Raw genomic sequence first — 25947 nt, forward strand, 5'->3', positions numbered from 1 at the left:
ATTTCTATTCAATCTGGATGTGTCTATTCTGCGCATTCTCTTTTTTCAAGCCCTTTATCTTTGATCTACTCAAATGAGACAATCATATCAATCAGGTTGGCTCCACCATTTTCTACAATGCCTGTATCAAGTCAGGAATATGACAGATGTTATCAATTCGTTTGATGTGTTTGAGCTTTTGGTATTTCCATTTGCTTAAGAACTTTTCATTTTAATTTTCCCTAAAGTTCAGTATTTTTGTGATTTTACTTTTTATAACACAACTTGTAGTTTTTGGTATTTAATTTATTAAAATATCACAGACTATTTTGAAATGCATAAGGAAAATCATTCTATCTATTGGAAGTGTGTCCATCTACATGATAATAGAGTTCATTCGTTCTATCTCGACTGCTGTTACAACTACAGAGGTGGCTACTGAAAAATAAAAATATCCGTATCAACAAGCAATGGCAACACCAATTCACTTGGGCTCATTATTGAAGGCCATACAGTGACCTAAAGTTCAATCATACCACATCTGCTTTCTTTTATTTTTGGCTTTTTGAGATAATTTTATAATATGTAATCTGTATGTGATTTTTTATACATAAAATAAACTCTTCAAAATAAAATAAATTTGACTAGCTATTTCCACCAACACATTCTTCTTCTCAATGAATTTTCTGTTATTGTGTGTCATGCCCTGAGGTAAACCAGCAGTTAACATGGTTAACACAATACTATGTTTAAAATTGAAATTCCATTCTATTATAAATATGTGGTTTCCATAAATTTTATTCCACCGAAAAAAAACAAATGCTTTAATTGTATTTCTATTAATATGTAGTTTCCATGAATTTCGAATAAAAAGCAATAATAGGCATTCGTAGCATTATACAAATAACTTACAGTTTTCATTTGCCAATGTATGTTCCAAGTCAAGAATATGACTGTTTTCCATTTATTCCGTTCGTTTATAAAGTCGAACATTTAGATTTATGGAAGTTTATGGACTTTTTTTTAATATACCTAGGAGTTGGGTATTTTCGTTAACACTTTTTTGTACTAACTTTATAATTTCATTGCATATTGTCAACTTTGGTAAGAATTACAAAAATGCCAAAATAAACGCGCGTCTGGCGTATTAAATCATAACCCTCGTACTATTTTGTGTGTACTTTTCTTATATATAAAAAAAAACCTCCTTACGTGAGAGCAATGCTACTGAGGTCTACATTCCCTTGGTAATCTTTGTGGACATCTCCTGCTAACTTCTGAAAATCTTCATTAACCGGGACATCTAGTTCATTGCCTGTTAAGAAATATGTCATTACGACAATGTGTGAAGAATAAATTTACAATGTGTCAACACATATCTTACACTCATGAGAACAAAGCGAAAGATGTATGCACACTGTTTCCTCAAGAGTAGCATCAGTCCGGCCAGTGGTCAGCACTTTTGACCTATATTATCATTGATATGGACATACTTTTAATTTCACTGTTAAAGAACATAGAGTGTATAGAAATGAGGCCCCTCATGGGGGGGGGGGGGGTCCTATTAATCACATAATCACCATTTTTTTGCCAATATAATCACATAATCATTAAATATTTGCTTATCTTTAGTAATCAAATAATCATAAACTAAAAATACAGTCCTAGGTAATGAAATAATCATGAAATATTTGGCTTAATAATCAAATAATCATTAAAAAAACGGCCAAGTAATCACATAATCAAAAACCCCATGAGGGCCCTCAGAAATACTAAGGATTCTCTACCCTAGAGATAGATTATTTAGTTGTATGTGGCAATTCTTTCCGAAATTGGGCCTTCGATGATCTTCAACTTCGTTCTTTATTTGGTCGTCTTAACCTTTTTGAATGGAGCGTTACTAATGAGCCTTTTGTGAGCCTTTTGTAGACAAAACGCTCGTCTGGCATACAAACATTTTAATCATTGTGCCTATGAAGGAATTATTTACAACTAGACTGAGTCGTAATAAGTAATATGTTATTTTGAATTGAACCAGTACTTGTCTTTCTGCTATGTTTGTGTTAATGTTTATGATATTTAGAATATGCAAAGCCCTTTAAAAATAAAAACATACCAAAGATGTCATTAAATTTCTACATCGATGAACAATCAAAAACACCTTGCCATCAAGAAAATAACACAAATAAAACAAACAATAGTACATATCTCCACAGAAAATTAAACTATACATTTTCTATTTGTTATAAGTTATTGATTTTCAAAAATTGTGGCTATGAGCATAATTAGAAAGATATGTCTTCCAAAAGCAAACATCTGGCGCAGAAAATCAGTTATGTTTAAAACCATTGATCAAATTTCAAACTGAAATTATTCTTTAAAAGTAGGTTTAATGTGTTTAGAGTGCAGAGAAGTTCTCATATAATATCAAACTCATTATTTCTATCATGTTTATCAACTAAAATAGTTATCAAAGGTACCAGGATTATAAAAGTGTGTACCTTCAATCCGATTAGATAATGTATCATATTTCAAAAAGCTTGTTGTTTCCATAAAACCCTGAAATAAAATGCAAAGATTATTCAACCCAGCAGGATATTAATAATATATACAAAAACAATCTTTGATACTTATTTCCACGAAGACGACGCGTTACCGGAATACACTTCATGAGTTTTCTTATCACGTAACATCATCTTAGTCCTTTATAAGTAAATATAGTAAATTATTGTCTTGTTAATATACTATAAATAGAAGTATTAAAGTACAAACAAACATTGTAATAAAAGCAACCTCAATAATGACCCCCATTTGGATTGAGAAGTAGCTTGTAGACAATATAAACATTTCCAGTTGCACAAACAACACTCGTAATATGATTTCAAAGTACTAGTGATATACCGTCAGTAAGGTCAGTAATAGGACGATGGCAGTACCGGAAGTTATATCATACGGCGATTAGGGGAATATAAATGGTCTATGACAATTGAATAATCGTTAGAAATTACGAAACTGTCACTATTAAGACTACTTTTAGTTCCTGCGACCATTGTTAGTTCGTCTTCTTAACCATGTTTGATAATTTGTTGTTTTCGGACGTCACACCTGTTAGTTAGATTGCAATAATGACACCGCATCAATTAAAATAGGTAACAACACCAAAGGTTTGGTTTGGGTTGATGGCTTTAACTACCCAAAAATTATAAGGGAAAACTTTTAAAGTTATATCGTTTCTCATGGGTCATTTTTTAAAGTTATCCATCTGAATCATTAAAAAAAATAAACCTTGAAATTAAGTTCGTACCTGTTTAGATTTATATCAGTAATTGCAGGCCACAATAGGAGGGGAATATGATTAAGTGTCCTAGAAACCAGTAAAACTGTGAGGTTTTTTTAAATATGTGTATGTTTTTGAGATTGTGACACAGTGATGACTACTGTACCCATAGTTCGACTATTTTACCTATCATGTCTGTTTTGTTCACGCATCGTTGTAAATATAATAGAATTTGATGCGACTGTCATGCAAGTGAGAGGTTAAGCGCTATAAAACCAGGTTCAATCCACCATTTTCTACATCTAAAAAGCCTTTACAAAGTAAGGAATATGCAGTTGTTTTCCATTCGTTTGATGTGTTTTGTCATTTAATTTTGCCAGTTGAATAGGGACTTTCCGTTTTGAATTGTCCTCAGAGTTCAGTATTTTAGTGATTTTACTTTCTACTGCTCACTTATGAAACCATCCCCTAAGGAAAAGGATAATCAGGAAGTTGATGAGAAATAAAACTGAGAAAACATCCTACGATTGTGTATAGCAAATGAAGCCAGACATCAATTTCAGTAAGCTCTCATTTGTATATGTGGTATTTCGACATTTTATACATCAATGGCAATAAATGTTACAATTTATAATTGCTCTGTTTACAGGAAGTTGACGGTAGATGAACCATAACCCTTATCATATTTCAAGCATATTCAAATGACAACTGGTGACAAATTACAGGCATATATGATTATAGTTCATGAGAAAATGGATTGCAACGAAATTTTAACTGAAAGCACGGACATACTGACGGACGGAAAAACAGGCGCAAAAAGTATACTTTAACTCCCTCCTTTGGAGCAAGGATATAGAAAGGATTCTGGAGTAAAAGGACAACATCAATATTTATTATTAATCAATTCATTTCTATATCTTTTTCTTGGTATCCATAATGCTTCGTGACAATTCTATACTTTATGTTGGTTACAGAAACTTCTCTAGCAATGACACATAATAAATACTCATACGCAGATTGCCTGTTAGAACATAATTTAATCACAATCTGCAAATACACTGTTCATAAAAATCTTCAACAATTTTAGTTATATGTATTTATAATTAAAATCATTAAATGTGATTCCTAAAAAGTAAATTCACAAAAATAGTAAACTCCGAGGAAAAATCAAAACTGAAAGTTCCTGATCAAATTGCAAAATCAAAAGCTCAAACACATCAAACGAATGGATAACAACTGTCATATTCCTGACTTTGTACAGTAATTTTCTGATGTAGAAAATGGTGAATTCAACCTGGTTTTATAGCTTGCTAAACCTCTAACTAGTATGACAGTCGCATAAAATTCCATTAAATTGACAAAGATGTGTGAATTAAACAAGCAGGCATAATACTGTGAATTAAATTTTTTTCGAGGTTAAGAATTTTCGTGGATTAAGGAAAACTTGTATTTTCATGGATATTTGATTTCGTGGTTTTGCCGATTTCTGTGTACAAAGTCTATAGAAAATGTGTAATGCGTTGAACATTCGAATTTGTGGTTCATCGGTACCAATGAAACCCACAAATTTAGTATCCAACGAATAATAATGAATCCACAGTAGGTTAAACGACAAAATAGGGGTACAACAGTCAACATTTTGTTATAATCTTTATCACTTTAAAAACAAAGAAACATATCATGTAACAACGAAACAAAAAAAGCACATAAGCAAAAAATGAAAGACAAAAATTGACCATAGCACAATAAAATATTGACGGGATGTATAAGTACCGAGCCACGTCAAATAAATATTATCAAAAAAGACTTCACAGTAAAATCAATAGTCAAAATCTCAAATAATAGAATACTGTAAAACATTATAAAGTTGGTATACAACGTCGGTACCCAGAATCTATAATTCAGAGCATAGTGTATTATTTGTGAAGTTGATACGGAATATTTATCAATATGTCTTGGTACCTTCCGATGAACTTCTTTAGGAAAAGGACGACTTCATTTAACCTTAAATCAGTACATTTCTTTTATCTTATCTGATTAGTTAAAACAAGAAAAAATTCAAGAAAAATTATGCATTTATTTATAGTGTATGCCTGTGAAATATAAGCAAACTAAATGATCACTTTAGGTTGTAGACCTTGGTTCAGCAACTCTTCAGTGATGCGATTGTGAAAGTCAAGTTTCATCAATATATTTTAAACATTTACCTGAAACAGATTTGAAATAATCTATGTAACCTAGAAGCTTAGTACATATTGTTATTTCCCTTAACCTAGGTCTACCTCCTTAAGTTTATAAAATAATTAATAAACTGAATAACACATTACCTCATCAAGATGTTGTTCTACACTTTCTTGAACATAAAAATCTAGGTCAGCCAACTGAGGTAAAGCATCTTTCCACTGAAATCAAACAACCCTTTGGTATATGATTAATGGAAAGTATCCGACTTTTCATTTTACGAGAAACAATGCGAAATAGTGCAAATACGATTTTTAGAAAAGTATAAATAAAATTACAGACACAAAGAATTCAATTAGTAAACATGAAGATAAGTTACATATAGCTGAGTGAAAATATTCCACCTCTACCTTTAAAGTCGATCTACAAGCTTGGTATAATTCTTAGAATGCCTATGGAAGCAAAACGTGCGACAAAAACAATTGAAATGTTATTCATTATGATCATAAATGCATCCAATTACATAGGTTATCATAGATGGACAACGGAAAATATGTCAAACTCATTCAGTCAGTTGGCTGAAAAGTAGCAAATATTAATTTAAAAAAAAGGCATATGTAACAAAGTAATTCAGACTAACGGTATAAATCAGAGTTACCTATAATTGCAGTGAGGCACAAACAAACAATTGATCAATCAACCATCTCTTATTGTTTGTTTTTGTTGTGCTCTAGCTTGTACTTCTGTCCGAATATTTTTTTTGGCAATGGTTTTGTTTGTCCTTTTTGAAAGATGGATTTTCATGTTAGTTTTTATCAATTATAATATTGAAAATATCAACATGTGATGGCCATGTCTTTTAATGTATAGCAGTTGTGTCATAAAATTTAAAATGAAAGCGTAAACCAGAACTTAATTTATTTGATTGGTGTCCGCTTAAATAAAATTAGGAAATCTTACATATTCAAAGACGATTATATGTTTATATGTGTATAAATTTACCTTTAAAGACAAATTCGTATATTTCGTGAATTATTAACTTTCTTCGTGTATTTATATAAAAAGAGATCAAGTTTCATTAGCGTTATACTTTTAATCGTGATTGTCGGGTAAATAAGTCGGTTAAAAGTTTCATTTGAAGTATGAGTTATATAACTATCACTCTCTATCTCTTTAATGCCACGCACATGGCGGATATGCAGCAAATTATTATTTCTCTTTTATTGGTTTGACAGATAAATGATAAGGAAAACCAACGTAACAGTATAACACATACAATTCTCCTATCCTTTTTTTGCATCATATCGTGATGAACTACTTAATTCATTAAGTGACATGTCAGCTTTGCAATGCCGTTTTTATCCAACTTTTCTGTGCAAGTCATATAAGGTCTAGATAAATTAATGGATCAAATATTTCCCAAGCTTCTTAAATAAAAATCTAATAATTTATGAATCACGGTTAAAACATGTTTACACGGTTTATCAGCATATTAACATCAAAATATCACAACAAATTGCACAAAACCTGCTTCCGTTTCAAAGCATCTTAAAATGTTCTACATAATGACAATGAATGAGGTCTGTATAACGTAAAGCGGCAAATTACAGGCATATTAAAGACGAAAATATGTTAATGCAATTATGAAAAGGAAAACTGCGTTTTACTGGACACACTGAGCTAGAATCGAAACACGCTATTTCACAAGGTGTCTATTTTGTAGACGAAACACGCGTCTGGCGTATCAAATTATAAGTCTGATGCCTCTGATAACTATTTACAAATCACAAAAAGATATTTCACCCTATCCTGACACAATTTTCATTAACTTCAGACCAACCAGTAGTTGCTCTTTTTCTTTTATGATATTGGAATATTTCTAAAATAATATTATTAGAGTGTAAAATTATTGACAAATGCAGATTTTATATGAAGCGCAGAAGCGGTAATATTCAAAAAGTGCAAACGATCAATGCTCTTCCAATCCTATAAAATTATAAAAAGTTGCATTCAATTCTTATATTAACATTTTTCTGTTAAACCCATTGTTTTCAATTCATTTATTAAACAGGGGCATGGATAGCTCGTGAAATCATAGTTGTTATATTTTATACCGGGAAAATGATATTGGAATGTATTGCGATTGTTGTCAGATTATCAAACTTAAGATTTCTAATGAAACATACACATGATACATGTAATGTATATAGATATAGGAAGAAGTGGTGTGAGTGCCAATGAGACAACTCTCCATTACGGTTGCTTAGTTCAGAAGCAGCAAATACAAAAGTTAAAGTAATTTGTTGGCTATTAAAGGTCCACAGGAAATTCAATTTGAATAAGAAGATGTAGTACGGGTGACAATGAGACAACTCTCCATCCAAGACACAATGTATAAAAAGTAAACAATTATAGTTCAAAGTATGGTCTTTAACACAAAGCCTTAGATCACACCGAAAGGGAAGCTATGCAGAGCCCAAAAATGACAGTGTAAATCAATTCAGGGAAACTAACAGACTAATCTATATGGAAAAAACAAAATGCATGTTAAGGACATGTACTAAGGAAATGTAATATAAATATCAAATCTGCTTTTTAATAGACCGACGACTGAGCTTGGTTTTTATAACGTGCTAATTCACCAGGTAACAGTCCACAGGAAGGTATGTCGCCCTATCCGAACACATGCTTCTGGGATTATAAAAGATCAGCCATCAATGTCTCCCTTGAGAGATTTGAAAGATTGAAAGATTATATTGCTTTGCCATTGCAACCATATGTGATGGTAGGGTTCAACCTCCTAAAGGTGAAAAACCAGAGACTATCCCTAAGGTTTGTAAGATAAATACAGAGTGAATTTTGAACACAAAGCGATCGACAACTTACCGATATACTATATATAGGATTCACATACCAAACTGCTATTAAACATGTTAAAATACTTACCAAAGAATGCACAACAGATTTGTCTCTTGAGATATCATTGTCCAGCAGAAGTATCATTGAGGTTTCACTAGACTGATTTGCAGCTTGACCCTGGATATACAGGGTCATCTGGTATAAATCATCTTGTTGTGGGGTCCATAAATGGTTGGTATCTGATTCATCATCTAGTCCTTGTGAACGCAAGGTAATGCTTGATTGCATAGATGACGAGCCAGAATTCTGCAAAGTACTTTGTAAGGAATTAGGCATGGAGTCAATATCACCGAAATATTTCATTTTTCTATCAAAACTTGGTCGTTTTAAATGTAAACTATATTCAGATGAGGATTCGTCTGCCGATGATTGAAAATCAAATCTTTCCTTTCGTCTGCTTGTTGATAAAGAAGCAATATCGGAAAATGACCCATCCGTTTCTTCTTTACTTCCGGAATCGTCAGAAACATCATCAAACCCTGACTTGGATAATCCTGCTTCGCCATCAGATGAAACTCTCGACGAAAAACTAGAATTTTCATTCTTAGTGTGTTGCTTTTTTATTCTTAAGTTTGGGTCGTACTTATAACTTACAGTATCACCGGTTTTCTCTGAATCAACAAATACTTCGTCATAATTCATATTATTTCCATTAATGTTCTGTTCATTATCATTTTCAGTTCTAGAAATACTTGTTTTACTTTCATCGTCATCTTGTTCGGAATGAGTATTAACTCTTTTTGGAACATCGTGCGTATTTGTAAATGTATTAGATTTAACTGAATTGACATGCGAATCTGAATTATTTTGAACAGTCACACATCCGCATGAACATTCATGTAGACAATCTACTTTAACATCCTGATTATTTGAAAACTTTATTGTATCCTCCTCGGAAGTTCCCTGATTGTGCAGAGTGTCATTCTCGTCTGTTAATGTTCTTGGTTTAGATATATTTTGATGTGTTTGATCATCTAAGCTAGCCTTCTTTTTGCTTCCCAGAGTCCGGTTTATATTGTCTGTTTTATTATGGTCAATTTCCAAATTGTCTTCAGATATTTCCTCATGCACTGCAGATTTCTTGTAAGATCCATTTTCGTTCAAGTTACATTCCAAATGCCCGCTATTGTCATTTTCATGAACGCCAATACTATGTATCGTGGCTTCAACAACTATTTTATTGTCAGTTACTTTATTTATTGAACTATCACTATGAACACCTTGAGATTTCATTACAATGTGACCATCCAAAATATCGACGGTATGTTCAGGTTTTTCTAAATTACTTTTTTCTATACGTTCGTTGTGATGGCTACTCCTGTGATCACCATCTTCTAGATCGCTTATGGTTTCAATAATATCTTCCTTCCCAATTACAGAAAGTCTACGAGATTCATCCGAAGATTCAGATTGCTCGTCATGCGTTTTCCACATTATAGTATTTGTACTTAATCTATCATCTTTTTGTTCTACAGAATGAATGTACGGGTCTAAAGTTTCTTTTTCAGGAATACTCTCCATTACTACTTTATAAGGACTTGGAGCACGTTTAGTTTTAGGTACGTTCGTTTTGTGTGCCATACTATCATGCCATACAAATTGGGAAGGGTGATTATGCCTGTCACTTGGTTTAAAAGATTTGTCTATTGCTTTCAATTCATCTTTCGTTAGGTAAACTGTTATCATACGCATGCTACGGGAGATGTCAAAATCTAAAATAAATAAAAGATATAATTGAACTACTGTAAAAGAGTACTGATATTGATTAAAATAGAAAAAAAGAAGTTACTTCAAAATAAGAAAAAACATGGCACTGATCCTTATGCATCGATCTCTCTTGCTAAACGTTTCAGTTGATCAAGGAAATTAGAAGATAAATGTTTGAAGTTATCTCCTCTGCCACTTGTACATGATTCCTTGAAGAAAGAGAAATAAACCATTAAAATAGATATATATTTTAGGGGGTCCCAATTATCATCCCTCAAACCATGCAGGTAATATATTTTCAATGGCAATCGTCGCAACCTTTGTTGATCTGTATTTTCCTCTCAATGCATTGTAAATAATGGAGAAAGTATTACTAGAATTTAATAAATCAATAGTGTGAAAGACGACCAAACACATAGGAGGATTATTTTATAAACTGACAATAGAAGTCGCCATTGCTATACACTACACAATTCGGAATGTTTTCGTTTTAATACGATTCAATTTCAGAATTTATTTAACCTTTCAGTTGTTTTGACTCAACCCAAACGGATGAGGTTTATATAAACAAAACGCGAGTCTGGTAAACTAAGTCTTAATACTGGTATCTATATTGAACTCAAAGTCATAAACATTTTGTCCAACTCAAAAAAGAGATCAGATAGACCTCATATCTTTGATTGTTATTATTAACAAAAATATTCAAGATTACTACGCTGACGTGACAAGTCCCGGGTGCTTTGATTTATTATAACGCATAAAAAGGGTTTGAAAAGAGAGCTGAACAACAGCATTTATTACGACTGAACTAACACATTTTACACAACTAATACAGTGACAAGCAATCCTACAAGTATGATATTTTTCGACACAGAGGCTCGGATTAGTGCCGTCAGCAAGTGTAATTGTTGTGGAGTGAAGCGGATATTAAAAAGTTAATCATTAGTTCAAATAACTATGACGTCTTGGAAGGCTATTTTAAATTTTTGCTTTGACGTTTTCCTTCCTCGGCGTAAGGTGTCAAAGAAAAACATATAATAGCCTATCAAGACGTCATAATTATTTGGACTAGTTAATCATCAGAACTCTTTTAATGCATCTGATAGGTCAACTATAACCTTCATTATTCTTAAACATATGATTATTTCCTTGGTTTTAAAAAAGGGGAACTAGATGTCTGTGTAAATACTGTTGCAAAAACTCACCTGTATTCAAATGGATACATGGTAACTGCAAAGAGAACATATGCACTTTATCAAAATACCAATATATAACTGTTTAACAAATCCTTGTCTGTTTAAACATAAAGCTAATTTAAAAGCAGTCATTAATATAACAGAAATAAATACATTTCCGAACACTAAGAAAAACTTAGAAAAGATTTTTCATTAAATGTTTGAAAAAAAAGTCCTATCAAATCTACTTATTACATCTTTTGTGATATTGCTGTTCTTTTTTCATATTTTATTACTTTTTCTACATTCAACTTATTAATAAGCATTATCTTTAGAAAAATACCATTCTTATAAATTACATACTAAAAAAAATTAATGGTACAAATCAAACGATATGCTTGACTCTGGTTTTTTGTTGTTCTTTATAAATTGTGTACTGTGGATTCATTATCATTCGTTTGATACCAATGTTCGATGGTTTCGTAGATACAAGTAAACCACGAATTTTTCAATAGGCTTTGTATATAGAGATTGGCAATTCCACAAATCAAATATCCACGCGTAGATTTAAACGTTTTTAATTTTGTATTGTTGATGTGTGTATCTTAAATATTGTTGAAATCTGTAATAGTTAAAAAAAAAATCTGTTATACATTATGTTTCTAGTGTAAACTCTTCCTATATACCAGGAACGAAAATTCGGCACCTGCGGCAGTGACGTTTATATTAAAAAAAAACATTAAAAAAGCTAAATAAAGTACGAAGTGGAAGAGCTTTTAGGAACAAAATGCCTTAAAGATTTGCTAACTACAGCTAAGGTAAACCATTCTTTTGGTAGAAAAGACTTAGTACTTCAAAAAATCTAAGTTTTGTAAACTTCTGGTTTATGATTACCATCATTAAGCAATGCAATCGGCAAAGCAAGTAATTATACTGTCATGGAAGAGAGAAAAAAAGAAAAAAAACTAAACCGTATTGTGAATGTATGATTTTAAGATGAAATAAATCAATATGCCTTTTGTAAAGGAACTGATCATGAACACTTGCCATGAATGATAATTATACGGTTGGAACAAGTAAACTTGAGTTATGTAACTAGCAGTCATCTTTAAGCCATACTTATCATTAAAATCAGGGATTACCGTGTCATTTCGTGTTCTTGTATTATCAAATTACAAGGGAGACATGTACTAGAATGTCAAATGTTCTTGAAATTATAAATTTCAATGGAGATTAAAAATGTTTGAAAATTATCAAATGAAGTACATACGATCTCAAGCTGATGAAAACCACAACGCCACATACGACTTTGAATATCGGGTTTTCTTCTATCATTATAATTGACATGATCATAATAATAAATTAACTGTTTACAAAACTTTGAACTTTTGAAATACTAAGGCTTTTCTATCTCAGGATTGATTACATTAGCTGTATTTGGCACAACTTTGCGGATTATTTGGTCTTAAATGCGCGTCAACTTCGTACTTTATTTGGCCGTAGTAACTTTTCTTAATTAGAACGTCACTGATAAATGTTTTATAGATGAAACATATAAAATTTCAATCCTGAAATCTATGATGTTCTTGTCGGTCTTATCTAACGCCATGCTACTACAGTGCATTATATTTATTTTAGGTGACTTGGCGTGGAGTAATCGGTGAGGATGGGTATTGTAGGAGGGGTCCTGATCCCGAAATCCCGGGATTAAAAACACGAAATCCCGAGTTCCCGAATTTAAATAAATTTAAATCCAGACTTCCCGAAATTCGAAAAAAGAATTCCCGGATTCAGAAAGGGTCAAATCCGAAATCCCGAGCTTAAAAGCACCCGATCCCGGAGTCCCGATAAAGGTCCTATCCCCCTCATCGGTTCGCTTATCATTAATCAGTACATTTACAGAGAGATGTTCGTGTGTAAAATCAAGGAAGTGTCTGGCTTTTACAAATGATCCGGTTTAAATAGTCAATCACTATATTTGTATTCGCTATAAGATTCACAATTTGACACGATCGTTGATTTGCATGTCACATTTTATAAGTTTGGGAAAATGTTAAACTGAGTAAAAATAACTATTACGATGGCAGTTGTAAAATATGCATATGCATGTCGGAATTCTATATCATTTAAATAAACTTATTCCCGAACGTATTTCTATTGGGGGGGGGGGGGGGGGGGGGGGGGCGCAAATTGTACTTCCAACTTGTTGATTTCCTTTCTTAAACAGCGAAAATGTTCTTCAAGGATTTCCTTCAAGATATTACTGAACGCATATAAAATGTAAGGGAAAAAAGAATGCATTTTTGTATTTTATTTTCCCGAATGTTTCAACAAGTCACCTAAATCATTCACCTCATGATCTTTTTGGTTTTGAACACTACAATACAGTACAGCAAATACAAATGCAAAACTATTTTGTTCGTCGTCCTATATCTTATAATCAGCTCTTTTGTATCGCTGTTTGGTGACTAGGATACGTGATATATAATTAGTTATAAGGATCATAGCGGAAATCCTTCTTATCACGGACGACCTTGAATAGACGTAACTTATGCAAACCAGCCTCATTAGTTGAAAGTTTGATATTATATTTATAATGACATTGTTCATTATCAAAAAAACAGAATGCTAAATTAAAAGGCAAATGTTATTCATATCGTTGTTAGGGAAAACATGATCATCAAACAAACTACATGTATTTAGGTCAAAGTCAGACAACATTTTAATTTTGGTATATAGATATATAAAAAAGTGTCAATAAAATAAGTAAAATAACAGACATTTATGTGGAGAGGAGAAAAACAAAGACGAAGAGCAAGTTTCGAATATTTGATCAATGTCTTAGCACACTGCATTTGTCAATGATAAAACATATATAACTATACATTATTGTTTCATTTCCTTTTTCTCTTCATTGTATTCATAAATTTATTGGAACCAAATCATTGTAATAATTTGTACCAAATTTAATTTGATTATTAAGTAATGTGCGTCTTAAATTGATAATAAAATATTAAAACTTTTAAATTGAAACACGAGGTATCACATTGTATCCATGACCATAAAATGCCTGTTAATTAAAATAATTAGACTCATCATAGATACCACGATTTAAATTTTATATTTGCGCCAAACACGTGTTTCGTCTACAAAAGACTCATCAGTGACGCTAGAATAAAATAATGTAAAAAAGGCCAAATAAAGTACAAAGTTTAAGAGCATTGGGGACCAAAAATTCCTAAAAGTTTTGCTAAATACAGCTAAGGTAATCTATTCCTGATGTATTATTCAATAAGTATATTTATCCATTATGTGATAAACTATGCATGTTAATGGAAAATACAGATTCATTATATGTCTGAATGTCAAACATCCTGTACACATCATTTGTCTGGTTTAGTTCATGTCGGGATAGAAAATTTAATTATAAACATAACAACTCCACTAATGTTAAAGTAAAATAGAAATATAACATTACCCCGTACTACCCCAATACAAATGAAACCGGACGTTGACGCGTTCGAAGCGATAATCAGGACAATATTTAGGATGACAACAATTTGGAATGCCTCTCTAGAACTTATTTGAGTATATATAAATATGTCAATGTGCATGCTAGTTTATTTATTCAATTATACAATTGTTGTTAGTTTTAGATATTGCATAGAACGTTTGATAAAACTGCTAGATGCAAAACGCACAGACATGGTGCAATTTCATACGTTTTATGAGATAAACAATGCTGAATATCTTTTCGTGCATACACCTTTGCGTATTAATACCTTAAGCAATAACAAATAACTATACTTTGATATACAAATGTTCCCTAGAACTAAGAATAAACGCAATATCATAGTAAATAAGTTTTCTCTTACTGTATTGTTCGTTCCACTAAATGTGTCGCGTTCGTTGTGCTTTTTTGAAAAATCACTGTACAGTTCGTTGACAAAAACCGTTACCAATCACTTTCTTGTCAAGGTATTCGAGATGATGTCGGCAACCCTTTTTTCTGTATTTTATTGTAAATGTTTATCCGTTAAATTAGTCAAAATAGTTGAACTTAAATCACCAGTCACCCAAAGCCAAAATTGCAGTGTTTAACCAGCGTACGTCTGATAGGAATGTTTCTATTGAAAATTGGGACTTTCAACGTTATTCCAGATGAAATGAACAGTTGATAAATATATTCCAGAGGAAATAAAGTTTCAAAAAGTATAGAACAGTCATTAAAGCATTAATGACTTCCTTTTCACAATTTGAGGCTCCTCAAAATGCTGATGTTGGTCCAAATTCGCATAGACGAAAGCAGGCATAGGAGCTCGTTGAACTTAGTTTGCCGAATGCCTTTGATGGCTTTATCCATGGGTGTTTTTTTGTTGTTTTTTTTACATATAAAGCTTTTTAGATGTGGTGTGATGGCCAGTGATACAACTTTCCACCAAAGTTTAAATGAAGTGGGTGAATAAAGCAATTATTATAGTTCAATGTACAACATTTGACAGTGAGGAAAACCTATACCATATAGTCGGCTATAAAAGACACCAATATAAAAAAATGTGAAAAAATAAAAACGAGAAAACTAACGGTTATTTATTTATAACTTATGGATTAATTATTAAAGAAAAAAAATATGACAGATCTATATGACCTATGTTATACAGGCCCATGACGTAGGACCGACACGAAAAAATGCGGCGGGATTAAACATGTGAGCCCCCAACCCTCTCCTTAACCTGGGACACTGGTGTAACAGCACAACTTATAAAAAAAACCCATAAAAAAACCTGTACAGTTGCAATTGGCTCAACTCAAAATGTCAGTACAAGGCACAAAAACCATATACATAAAATTTCGACAAAGGAGTAATTGTAGTAACTGATAGTTATTTCAAAGCGAATTAAAACTTAGAGGTAAATCATGTGTATCTAAAGTATTAGTCAGTGATTATGTTCCAGACCGTATGAGTATTTGGACCGTACGCGTACGGTCTGGGCCGTATGCGTACTTTTTCAAAATATGTATGCGTACGGTCTGACTTATATTAAGAAGTATACATAAAATATCGACAAAGGACGAATGGGAATATATGATCCAATGTCTCGTGTACTTTACGAACCCTTGAAAAACTTTTTGAGAGGTCCATAAATGGCCTGTTGAAAGGCAACATTTGTGTCCTTATTCAATATACCTCATTTTATCCAGTGGCAGTCCAAACTTCGCTGACGTAATTCCGGAGGGCCTCCTTCCAGGACCTACATGTAGTATGTGTTGCTACTTTGTGCTTATCTTGAACGTTAAGCAGACAACAATCAGCTATTACGCACGCGTGTCATTAACAAATAAAGGGGTCCAGAAATTGTAAAGTATCAACTGTGAAACGTTTCAATTTTTTATTGATAACTATTAAGACATGATAAAAGAAACTAAGCAAATGTCTAAGGTTAGGTTGATGGTTGCTGATTGATGCTTTGCTCAATTGCATAATTTACCGATTACGCCAAAGCCAACGGTAACTGGGGAATATAAATATGGTCCTTTTGGTCTTCTCCGAAATAAGTCAAAATTTGAATGAAATGCATATGGATGGGTATAGACTTCTAGGTGCTTAAAGTACCAGAATTACCAATCATGTAGATTTTGGCATCACAGTAGAAAGACTGTAATGTTCGAGGAAACTAAGCATTATCTTTATACCTTAAAAAATAAACAAACAAAAAATACATAATAGAAGAAAGCAATTCAGTTAATATTAAGAAGTATCTCTTCATCTTTATATCTTTACATTCAAGAAACTGTATTACTATTGACGGCTATAAGTTACATGTTCATTGTATACACATATTCTCTAGCCTTAATGTAACTCTATTGTAATCTATGACCCCCTTGGACCCGCCTCTGAGATTCAGACCAAAAGCCTATAATCCATTAATTGTTTTTGATTGCCGTCTACATCAAAAAGAAGATGTGGTATTGAAACAACTCTTCGCAAGAGACCAGACGACACAAAAATGAACAACTATAGGTCCCCGTACGGCCTTCAACAATGAACAAAGCCCATACCGCATAGTCAGCTAAAAAATAACACAGAAAACTAACAGCCTAATTTTTGCAAAAAATAGTGAACACAAAAATATATATAACCACTGATTACAAGCTCCTGGCTTCAGACAGGCACATACAGAATATGGCGGGATTAAACATGTTAGCGGGAACCTAACCCACCCCTAACCGTACATTGACTGTCGTATGGTAAACATTTTCTAAAATGCTATCAAATTAGATATTCGGACGTGTGTATCTGTATGCTTAGTCATATTTGCATCTGTCGAGGTAATGTATTTCTACCAATTCAACTTTCGTATACATAAAGATTTTTTTTACATGTACAAAATACCTCCAAGAGTGTTTCGACAATACAACGGATATTATGGGTTGCTGTCTGCATGTTATGGTGGTAAATTATTTATTTTTAAACATGCATATTGGTTATAATCATATCAAAGCATTATTTCATACACGTAAAATTCATTGACAAACGCAATATTGTGTCAACGAAGCGTACAGTATAAAAAGGTGTAATGACAACGAAGCGTACACAACATGAAAATAAAGACACTTTAAAACGTGTATTTTTGTTTTTGTTTCTAGACACAACACAAACATACGACCTTTATAAGTTTGTAAATTTTAACTATGAAATTTTCAAAAATGTATGTTATAAAAACTATGAGGTGCAAAAAACATTAAGTTTTGAATATTTAAAAATACCAAGCACGTTTTATCATTGATATCATCGTGCGTTATTTGATGTTTGTATATAAAAATTCCACATATTTGAAAAACATTTAAGTAACTAATGAGTATTATGGCAAAGAATATATTGGAGCAAAATATCCGAAGAATAGATATTGGATTTTCTTTAAAAGTATTAATTTGTAACTGTCTGAACTCAGTGTTACACGATGTGTTTGATTCGAACGCGTCAACGTCCGGTTTCATCTGTATAGGGGTTATACAGGGTGAACATCCATTATAAATACTTTTAAAGATCACAAATGGTCATTGTACTATGGTGTGAGTGAAATTAATTGGTGTCGCTATGAATATGTTAGTTGTTGTGTATCATTAGGAATTACGTAAAATCCCTTGATATTTTCAGGGATAATATATAATCACTGGTGACTTAAAAGATTTTCAGTAATTACGCAAAACCATAACAAATCAAAGCCTTAAAGGCTGTAAAAGCAATTGCTGCCATGTTAATGTTTGGGGACTTTTATTTTTCATCCACATATATACAAGAATTAAACCTGACATGAGTGTTGTCTAGTTAAAAGTAAGAAGGTTTTAACTTTATATAAATAAAAGACTTTAGCAGAAAGTCATTTTTAATATGTTTTATATTTCACAAGGAGACAACACGTTTACCAGGCTAAAGTTGGGGTCAAATATACATGTGCTGAAACATATAACTCAAAAAGAAATCATCATGGATTATCCCCTGGTAGTGTTTGTAACTTCCTTGGCAATAATTTCCTTTATTGATTTAATTTTAACAATTTTCATTATTAATTTATATTTAACCATTAACACAACTGATTAAGTTAAAACATTTCAACTTTCCAGACACAAATGTTAAAAAACGGGAAAGAAATAAAATATCTTACAAGACATAAACATGTAAAGAATAAATGTATATTTCAGCTTAATAAAAATATTTTCATAATGTTACTTTGTCATCATTTTTAAAACTAAGTTCCAAACATTATTGCTCAGTTGATATGTGTCCTTCTGATGCGGTACGAGCACAGGCACTTGTTTCTATCCATAGGAAGGTCGATTATCCATATAAATAGTTTTATATGGATAGTCGACCTTCCTATGGATAGAAACGAGTGCATGTGGGTACGAGATAACTACAATTCTCATGCAATCCCGAAAAGGGGGGTCATCACAGACAAACATGACATTAAATCGTTATCACTGAACTAGTATATATATTGTATAGGGGCCAGCTGAAGGACGCCTCCGGGTGCGGGAATTTTTCGCTGCATTGAAGACCTGTTGGTGACCTTAATTCTGTTGTTGTATGTTTTTCTATGGTCGGGTTGTTGTCTCTTTGACAAATTCCCCATTTCCATTCTCAATTTTATTATACGAACAAGAACAAACAGCTCTACGTTGCTTTGATATTTATCAATTTTTAGGAAACATTGCGAAAAATGATCTTCAATATTTCGAAAACATGTGAAATAAAATTGCTAACACGGTGGACCGTCGAGTGTCAACAAACGTAGTAGACTTGTTCACTGAAAAGACGAGGATAATGGTTTCATCTGACATTTGTTATGCAAAACCCAGTTTTGATCATGATATTTTTAAAAAAAGACGTACTTTTTTTCAATCTATGTATTAATAAACTAGAAAATTCCAAATTGTAAATATCTCTTCATCTGGACCGACTTGGCATCTACTACGTTTGGACGGGTCCATTTCATTAGGAAGGTGATCGATAAATATTACGGAGTTTTGACAGAAAAGGAAAACGAACTTATTGTTATGTGTTTTCAACAAGGGTTTCGTTCCGCTAAATTATTTGCGCAAATAAAGTTTGTCTATTTTTAGATTACAGGTAATAATTTGACACTACGCATTAACCTGTGTAGTGATTTTGATTTTACGATAAATGTATGAATGAACGATAATTTTATGAATGAACAAGAGCACCTGACCTCTTAAAGAAACACAAATTAAACATAAAAAAACGTATTTATTATGAGATAATTCAGTTAAATTTTCAATACTAAATCAACAACTGAAATGAATCCATATTTTGTTGAAACATCGTACGAACGGCGGAAAACGGAATCGCATTTATAAAAATGTACTTTTTTTCACTCGGACTTCTATGTTATTTGATAGTCAAACGGTTGACCCTTTAAATACAAAAATACATCTACAAGAACATATTCTGAAACTTCTTAAATCCACTAACTTTTTTTTAAAGTTTCAAGCTATGTATTGCATTAGAAAACATACATAGGTGTTAAAGAATGACTGACCAGGAGCCTGTTTAACAAAATACTATGGCTTGATCTGGGCGGAGTCTCTGATCTGGGTCACAAAGATGGCCATACGCGACGGCATAAAAGCAATTGCTTTAAAAATGATTGTCAGGGATTTTACAAAATACTGGAATGAAAAGACAATGAATAAAAGTTTAATAATTTCAGGACCAAAAAATCACATTTTAACATCTTTAATATCTAAATGTTAAGCCATTTATTTTTACAACTTTCATTGTAAAGGATGACATCTTTATTACAGATTAAAGATTTAATCATTTTCCGTCTCTCTTATTGTTTTACAACATCCACTTGAAAATAAAAACAAATATGCGTTCATAGTATAGGATTTCCCACTCGCACTATCTTTTTCTTTGCGCAGTGGACCGTGAAATTAGAGTCAAACTTCCATTTGAAATTCAAATTAGAAAGATCATATCGTAACGAACATGTGTACTAATGGTCAAATTGATTGGACTTCCAACTTTATCAAAAACTACTATGTGGGGTATAAACAACCTGTCCTTCATATCGTGAATCTGATTTTACTTCACGTTCAAGGGAACAGATGTTCTTTAGAAACATCTGAAGGAGCCATACAAGGGAATCCGCAACCTCAAATTGATTTCTTGTGTAGGATTTGATTAAAATTAAAACAAGATCCGTTACAGCACATTTACGGACATTGGTCACAATATATATATTGCAGAAAGCTAAATACGCACATTTACCTTAATGTATAGTTTGTTAAAAGTATCTTCAAGATTTGATGAATGTGTAAATAACGCAAATCATACCATAAATCACTTATATGGCTGCAACCAAGGGTAAACATTCATGACAGGAAGAGAGAAAAAAATCTTTTCTTTAATGATTGTATAGTTTAATTATTTAATACTTTATATTACTTTCTTGTGTAACAGTACTTGATATCCGCCTTTGTTTTACCTGATTAGAGAATATATATTATTATGAACTTTCAGTCATGTACCTAGAACTCATTTGATAGCAATAATTCTAATCGAAGTCAGGATTTGCCGTGTTATAGCCATTCCGTTTATATAATTATAACATTCAGTTGGATAAAATATCGCAGAAGTTATTAAATGACGTATATCTCTCTACTATGTGACAAATAAGAGGTAGCCGATATAAAGGAGATAATTAAAAATTATAAGTTGACAGTGATATCAAAGTATTTCATCGCAAACAATGTTATCCATATGTTTCTTCAGCTTGAGACCTCAATAACAAACATGCCTGCACTTTTTCCAGTGCATTAAATAACCAAATCAACTAGACAATAAAAGCCTGTGTAGCTAATCGTAGTGTATGTGCATATTTAACAAAGCATACTCCCCACCACAGTAGACAAGAATCGAATTCATGACAAAAATCTGTTTTGTTGATCTTGTATTGCTGATCGTTTAGCCTGTTTAGTTTTTCCTATTTTCTTTAGTTTTTGCTCAAAACACAAAAGGGGATAACAAAATCCTCATATTAGGGCAAACACTCCTATAAAGAGTGACAGTCTACCAAACTATATCAGCAAATTTAGACTTGTTAGTAGATCATGTAGATCTTGACTGAATGTTTTTGTGATTTAAAGTGTATCATTATCTATTATGATTTTCTTTCATATTTGGCAAAACACAAATATAAGGTGAACATCGTCTTCAAAGGGCAATAACTCCAATAAGGAGTCGTCTTTGACTATATCATCCATGTTGTCTTCATCATAGATTTTGTTTTGCTAATCATTTTTGCCCAGCTAAGATTTTATCTGTTTACTGTGGATTCATTTATTTTCGTGGGTACCAATTTTCGTGGATTAAGGAAAACTTACATTTTCGAGGTCTAAATAAAAGACCTTAGAAAATTTGGTATCGTTGAAAATTTAATTTCGTAGTTCACCTGTTACCACATAATCCACGAAAATTGGTATCCAATGAATAATAATGAATCCACAGTATTATAAATTTAAATATATAAATCCAAAAACGCCAAAAAATTGTTAAATCATCATCTAAGTGCAGGAACTCTAATAAGGAGTCAAGCATCTCTGCCACTTTAAAATTCATTTTCATATTGTAAGCAGTACATGCAACAGGATATTTCTCAGATAAAATAATTCCTCATATTATTTAATTGTGTTTTCTTGAGAAAAAAAAGATTGATGATCAATTGACGATTTCAACAATGATGACCTATTTGGAGAACTTGTATTGCTGATCATTTCAAAGTTTGTCTGAATCTATTATAATTTTCAATTTAGTTGGCAAAAAAGAAAAAAAATGATAAGATTTATCATTTAAGGGCAATATCTCCTATAATGATTATTAAGATTATTAAAGATTACTATAAGTCATCTGACAGTTAAAAAATATATGAACAGTTCAACGCATCAATGTAAAAATATCGGAAATTGATGAGACTGTCATTAAAGTGAGAGGGTTGGCGCTATAGAACAAGGTTTAATCCACCATTTTCTACATTTGAAAATGCCTGTACCAAGTCAGGAATATGACAGTTCTTGTCCATTCGTTTTTGATGCGTTTTGTTATTTGATTTTGCCATGTGATTATCGACTTTCCCAATTGATCTTCCTCTAAGTTCAGTATTTTTGTGATTTTACTTTTTGGTAGAGCTCAACTATTTGAACATTTTTGCTTTTGTCAGATTTTCTCTCTTTATAATGGTTTTCAAAATAATAGATAAAAACTTGCTTTTACCCCCTGTTCTATATTTAGCCAGGTTGGCCGTGATGGTTGGCCGTGATGGTTGGCCGTGATGGTTGGCCAGCTGTATCATCGGACACATTTTTAAAACTAGATACACTAATGATGATTGGGGCTAAATTTGATAAATTTGTCTCCGTAGTTTCAGAGGAGAAGATTTTTGTAAATGATAACACAAATGTAAGAAAAATTGTTAAAAATAGACCATGAAGGGCAATTACTCCTTAAGGGGTCCGGTCAAGTGACAAGTTTAGTCATGTTGACTTACTTGTAGATCTTACTTTGCTGAACATTATCACTGTTTACAGTTTATCTCCATTTATCATAATTTTCAAGATTATAATTTTGGCCAAGTACTTTCAAAGGAAAGATTTTTGTTGAAGTTAAAGGACGATAACTGCTGCCAATTAATCTGGGTTGAATAAGTCATAAATGCACAGCTTTATGGTACGAAAATGCTGCAGATGAATAAGATGTTTCGAAAATGAGTTTCGATTTATATTTCACTAAAACATCAGACAAGACTTCAAATTATCAGTTCAGACTTTTCAGATGATCTTATGATCAAAATGACCGATTAAGGCTTAATATCATTTAATTACCAGTGCCTATATCTATTGAAAACTTGATTCATTATTAATAGTGTCATACACATATGAAATTTCTTCATTTAAGATTTTTTAGAAACACATAGAAGACATTATCCAAAAGCACTAGAAAGGTGAACACAAAAACTGATATCAATGATAACTTGTCTTTTTTTCAAATTGACGATAAATCTCTAACAATAGAGAGATATAGAAACCTTTTTTTTTTTTAAAAACAACATCTGGATATACCTATAGAATCTTTTATATGATTAAGAAAAAATAATCTAGGCTAAGTGGCTAGTATTTTGCTACACAGCTTTCCCTCACACAGACATGATTTTCCTGTCATAAAGGTGATGGGAAGAGTAATCATTAAAAACAGAAAATCTTAATATCAATCATCAATATAGTTACAAACCAAACAAACGCAATTGGCGGCAGTGATTTACCTGCACAGACAGATAAACAAGTACCAAACATGAATTGATCAATGCATGGCTAATTTGTATGTTTGACTGCTTTATAACTAAAATAATTTTAGTAATTAATAATGATTTTAATAGTTTGTCAAAATAATATCCAAAGTGACATTAATTTGAAAAGTTATAAATAGGTTCCAAGATTTGGGTCTTTTCATCGATACTGACACACATGGGCGAAATGAAAAAATAAACTGACAAATGTAATGATTTCAATTTTCCCATTGTTAACTTGCATTTCCCAGCAGTAATATTCCCTATGCCCTATGACTACATAATTTGCATATCTCAGTTAATAGTCAATGCTTGTGCTTGTTCACTTGATACAATCTACTTCATTAACAGTTGTGTGGTACTTTTACAAAAAAAAATCAGAGTTATGATGAAAGACTACTTCATTCAACACTCCATAATTTTAATGTCATAATCCAGATTGGTTGACCTATATGATGTGTCTGTGTCCCATTTCACAAGCAATGTGATTTTGCAGGCTAAGATCTTTAGAAACACGAATAATTTTCTGATCTTTAATTTTCATATCTGTGCCCTATTACTGATTGTAAAATCATGACTGAGTGTGGATTCCCATGGCTTGTGATGCATGCATAGCAAAAGATGCTTAACGTAGTAACACACCCATTTTGCTCCATTTCAAGTTCATGGAAGGTCCCCAATTTTTAGTTCATACCTAAACTAATATCTTTTTTAAACAATTTATGATATTTCTACTTAGGTGAATAAACTACTGTTGCCGCCATTTGAGAGAAAAGTGGACGGAACAAAGCTGTAACACAGGCATGAAATTTAAATATGCATACAAAAGCTTTAAAATTGATAAATAATGTTCTGTGACTTATCTTATGTTCATATCAAATATCTATTTGAAGAAAGACACTATAACATCAAATAAGGGGATGCTTGACAAAAATTTACAAGATTTTATAACAAATTTCCTTTATCCCTGTAAGTCAACATCCTGATTAGGAAAATCTTTTTAATTTTCTTATCACAATACTGTTTAAGGAGTATGAAGAGTATTGCCCATACAAGCTTTGGTCACATTTCATTAGTATCACTCTTAGTTTTAGCAGAACCCACATAAAGGTACGGGTCACTGTCTGTTTAGGTGTTCAAACTGATGCATGTGTTTTTCTTTAGTTTACGATCCTAAGATATGTAAAACTTTATTTTACTCAAGGATGGAACCGTTTTACTTTCAAAGTCGTATTTTACTGATATCTATTAAGTATGGATTTTTGGTACATTCTCTTTGAACTTAAAGTACATTATTATTTGAAAACAGCTCGTATTTAATTACTGTCACTAGCATAATAAACTGATATAAAACAATCATAAAATCTTCTCAACTATCCAAATATGTTATCTTTGACTTCAAATTGTAGAGAAAAAATGAATTCTGAATATGAATCAGCAGGCAACACATTAATTTTAAATTTTAATTTTAATTAAGACATAAAAAGTTGGAAGTACATGATTTAAATGGTCCTGTGTATGCTCTTTCTATAAAACTTTTATATTTTATTACATAACCAGGTGCTCCGCAGGGTGCAGCTTTATACGACCCCAGTGGTTGCACCCTGAACAGTTAGGGCAAATTTGGTCACAATATTCAAGCTTGATTCTGTCTGAAGTTGGATTGTGATCAAATTTTTTACATAATATAGGTTTTTGTCACAAAATAAATGTGGTCAGAGATCTAACAAATCTATTGCACAATACTGTGCAATTGAAGATTTTTTCTTGAAACTTTTCAAAATTCGAAATTTGAAAAATTTTGAAAAAAAAAGAAAGCCTTTCAAAAAATGGTAAACAAAAA

At 32.0% G+C, this 25947-nt stretch overlaps 1 protein-coding gene across 3 annotated transcripts in view; it reads right to left on the reverse strand.

The window, feature by feature from the left end:
- Positions 1-270: 270 nt before the first annotated feature.
- The window catches only part of LOC139527988 (serine-rich adhesin for platelets-like), a 37339-nt gene continuing 11662 nt past the window's right edge, over positions 271-25947 (reverse strand). For 2 of the 3 annotated variants that reach the window (XM_071323741.1, XM_071323739.1), the window contains 6 exons: positions 11269-11293; positions 8384-10068; positions 5584-5658; positions 2481-2538; positions 1192-1294; positions 271-417 (listed from right to left, as the gene is read on the reverse strand). In XM_071323741.1, coding sequence (XP_071179842.1) covers positions 333-417; positions 1192-1294; positions 2481-2538; positions 5584-5658; positions 8384-10068; positions 11269-11293 — 2031 coding nt within the window. In that variant the 3' untranslated portion in view covers positions 271-332. Of the gene's footprint in view, positions 418-1191; positions 1601-1752; positions 2539-5583; positions 5659-8383; positions 10069-11268; positions 11294-25947 lie in introns of all 3 variants that reach the window. The other variant, XR_011665499.1, reaches the window with a different exon arrangement.

This window comes from Mytilus edulis, chromosome 6, assembly GCF_963676685.1.
Source record: "Mytilus edulis chromosome 6, xbMytEdul2.2, whole genome shotgun sequence".
In the NCBI taxonomy this organism is placed as follows: domain Eukaryota; kingdom Metazoa; phylum Mollusca; class Bivalvia; order Mytilida; family Mytilidae; genus Mytilus; species Mytilus edulis.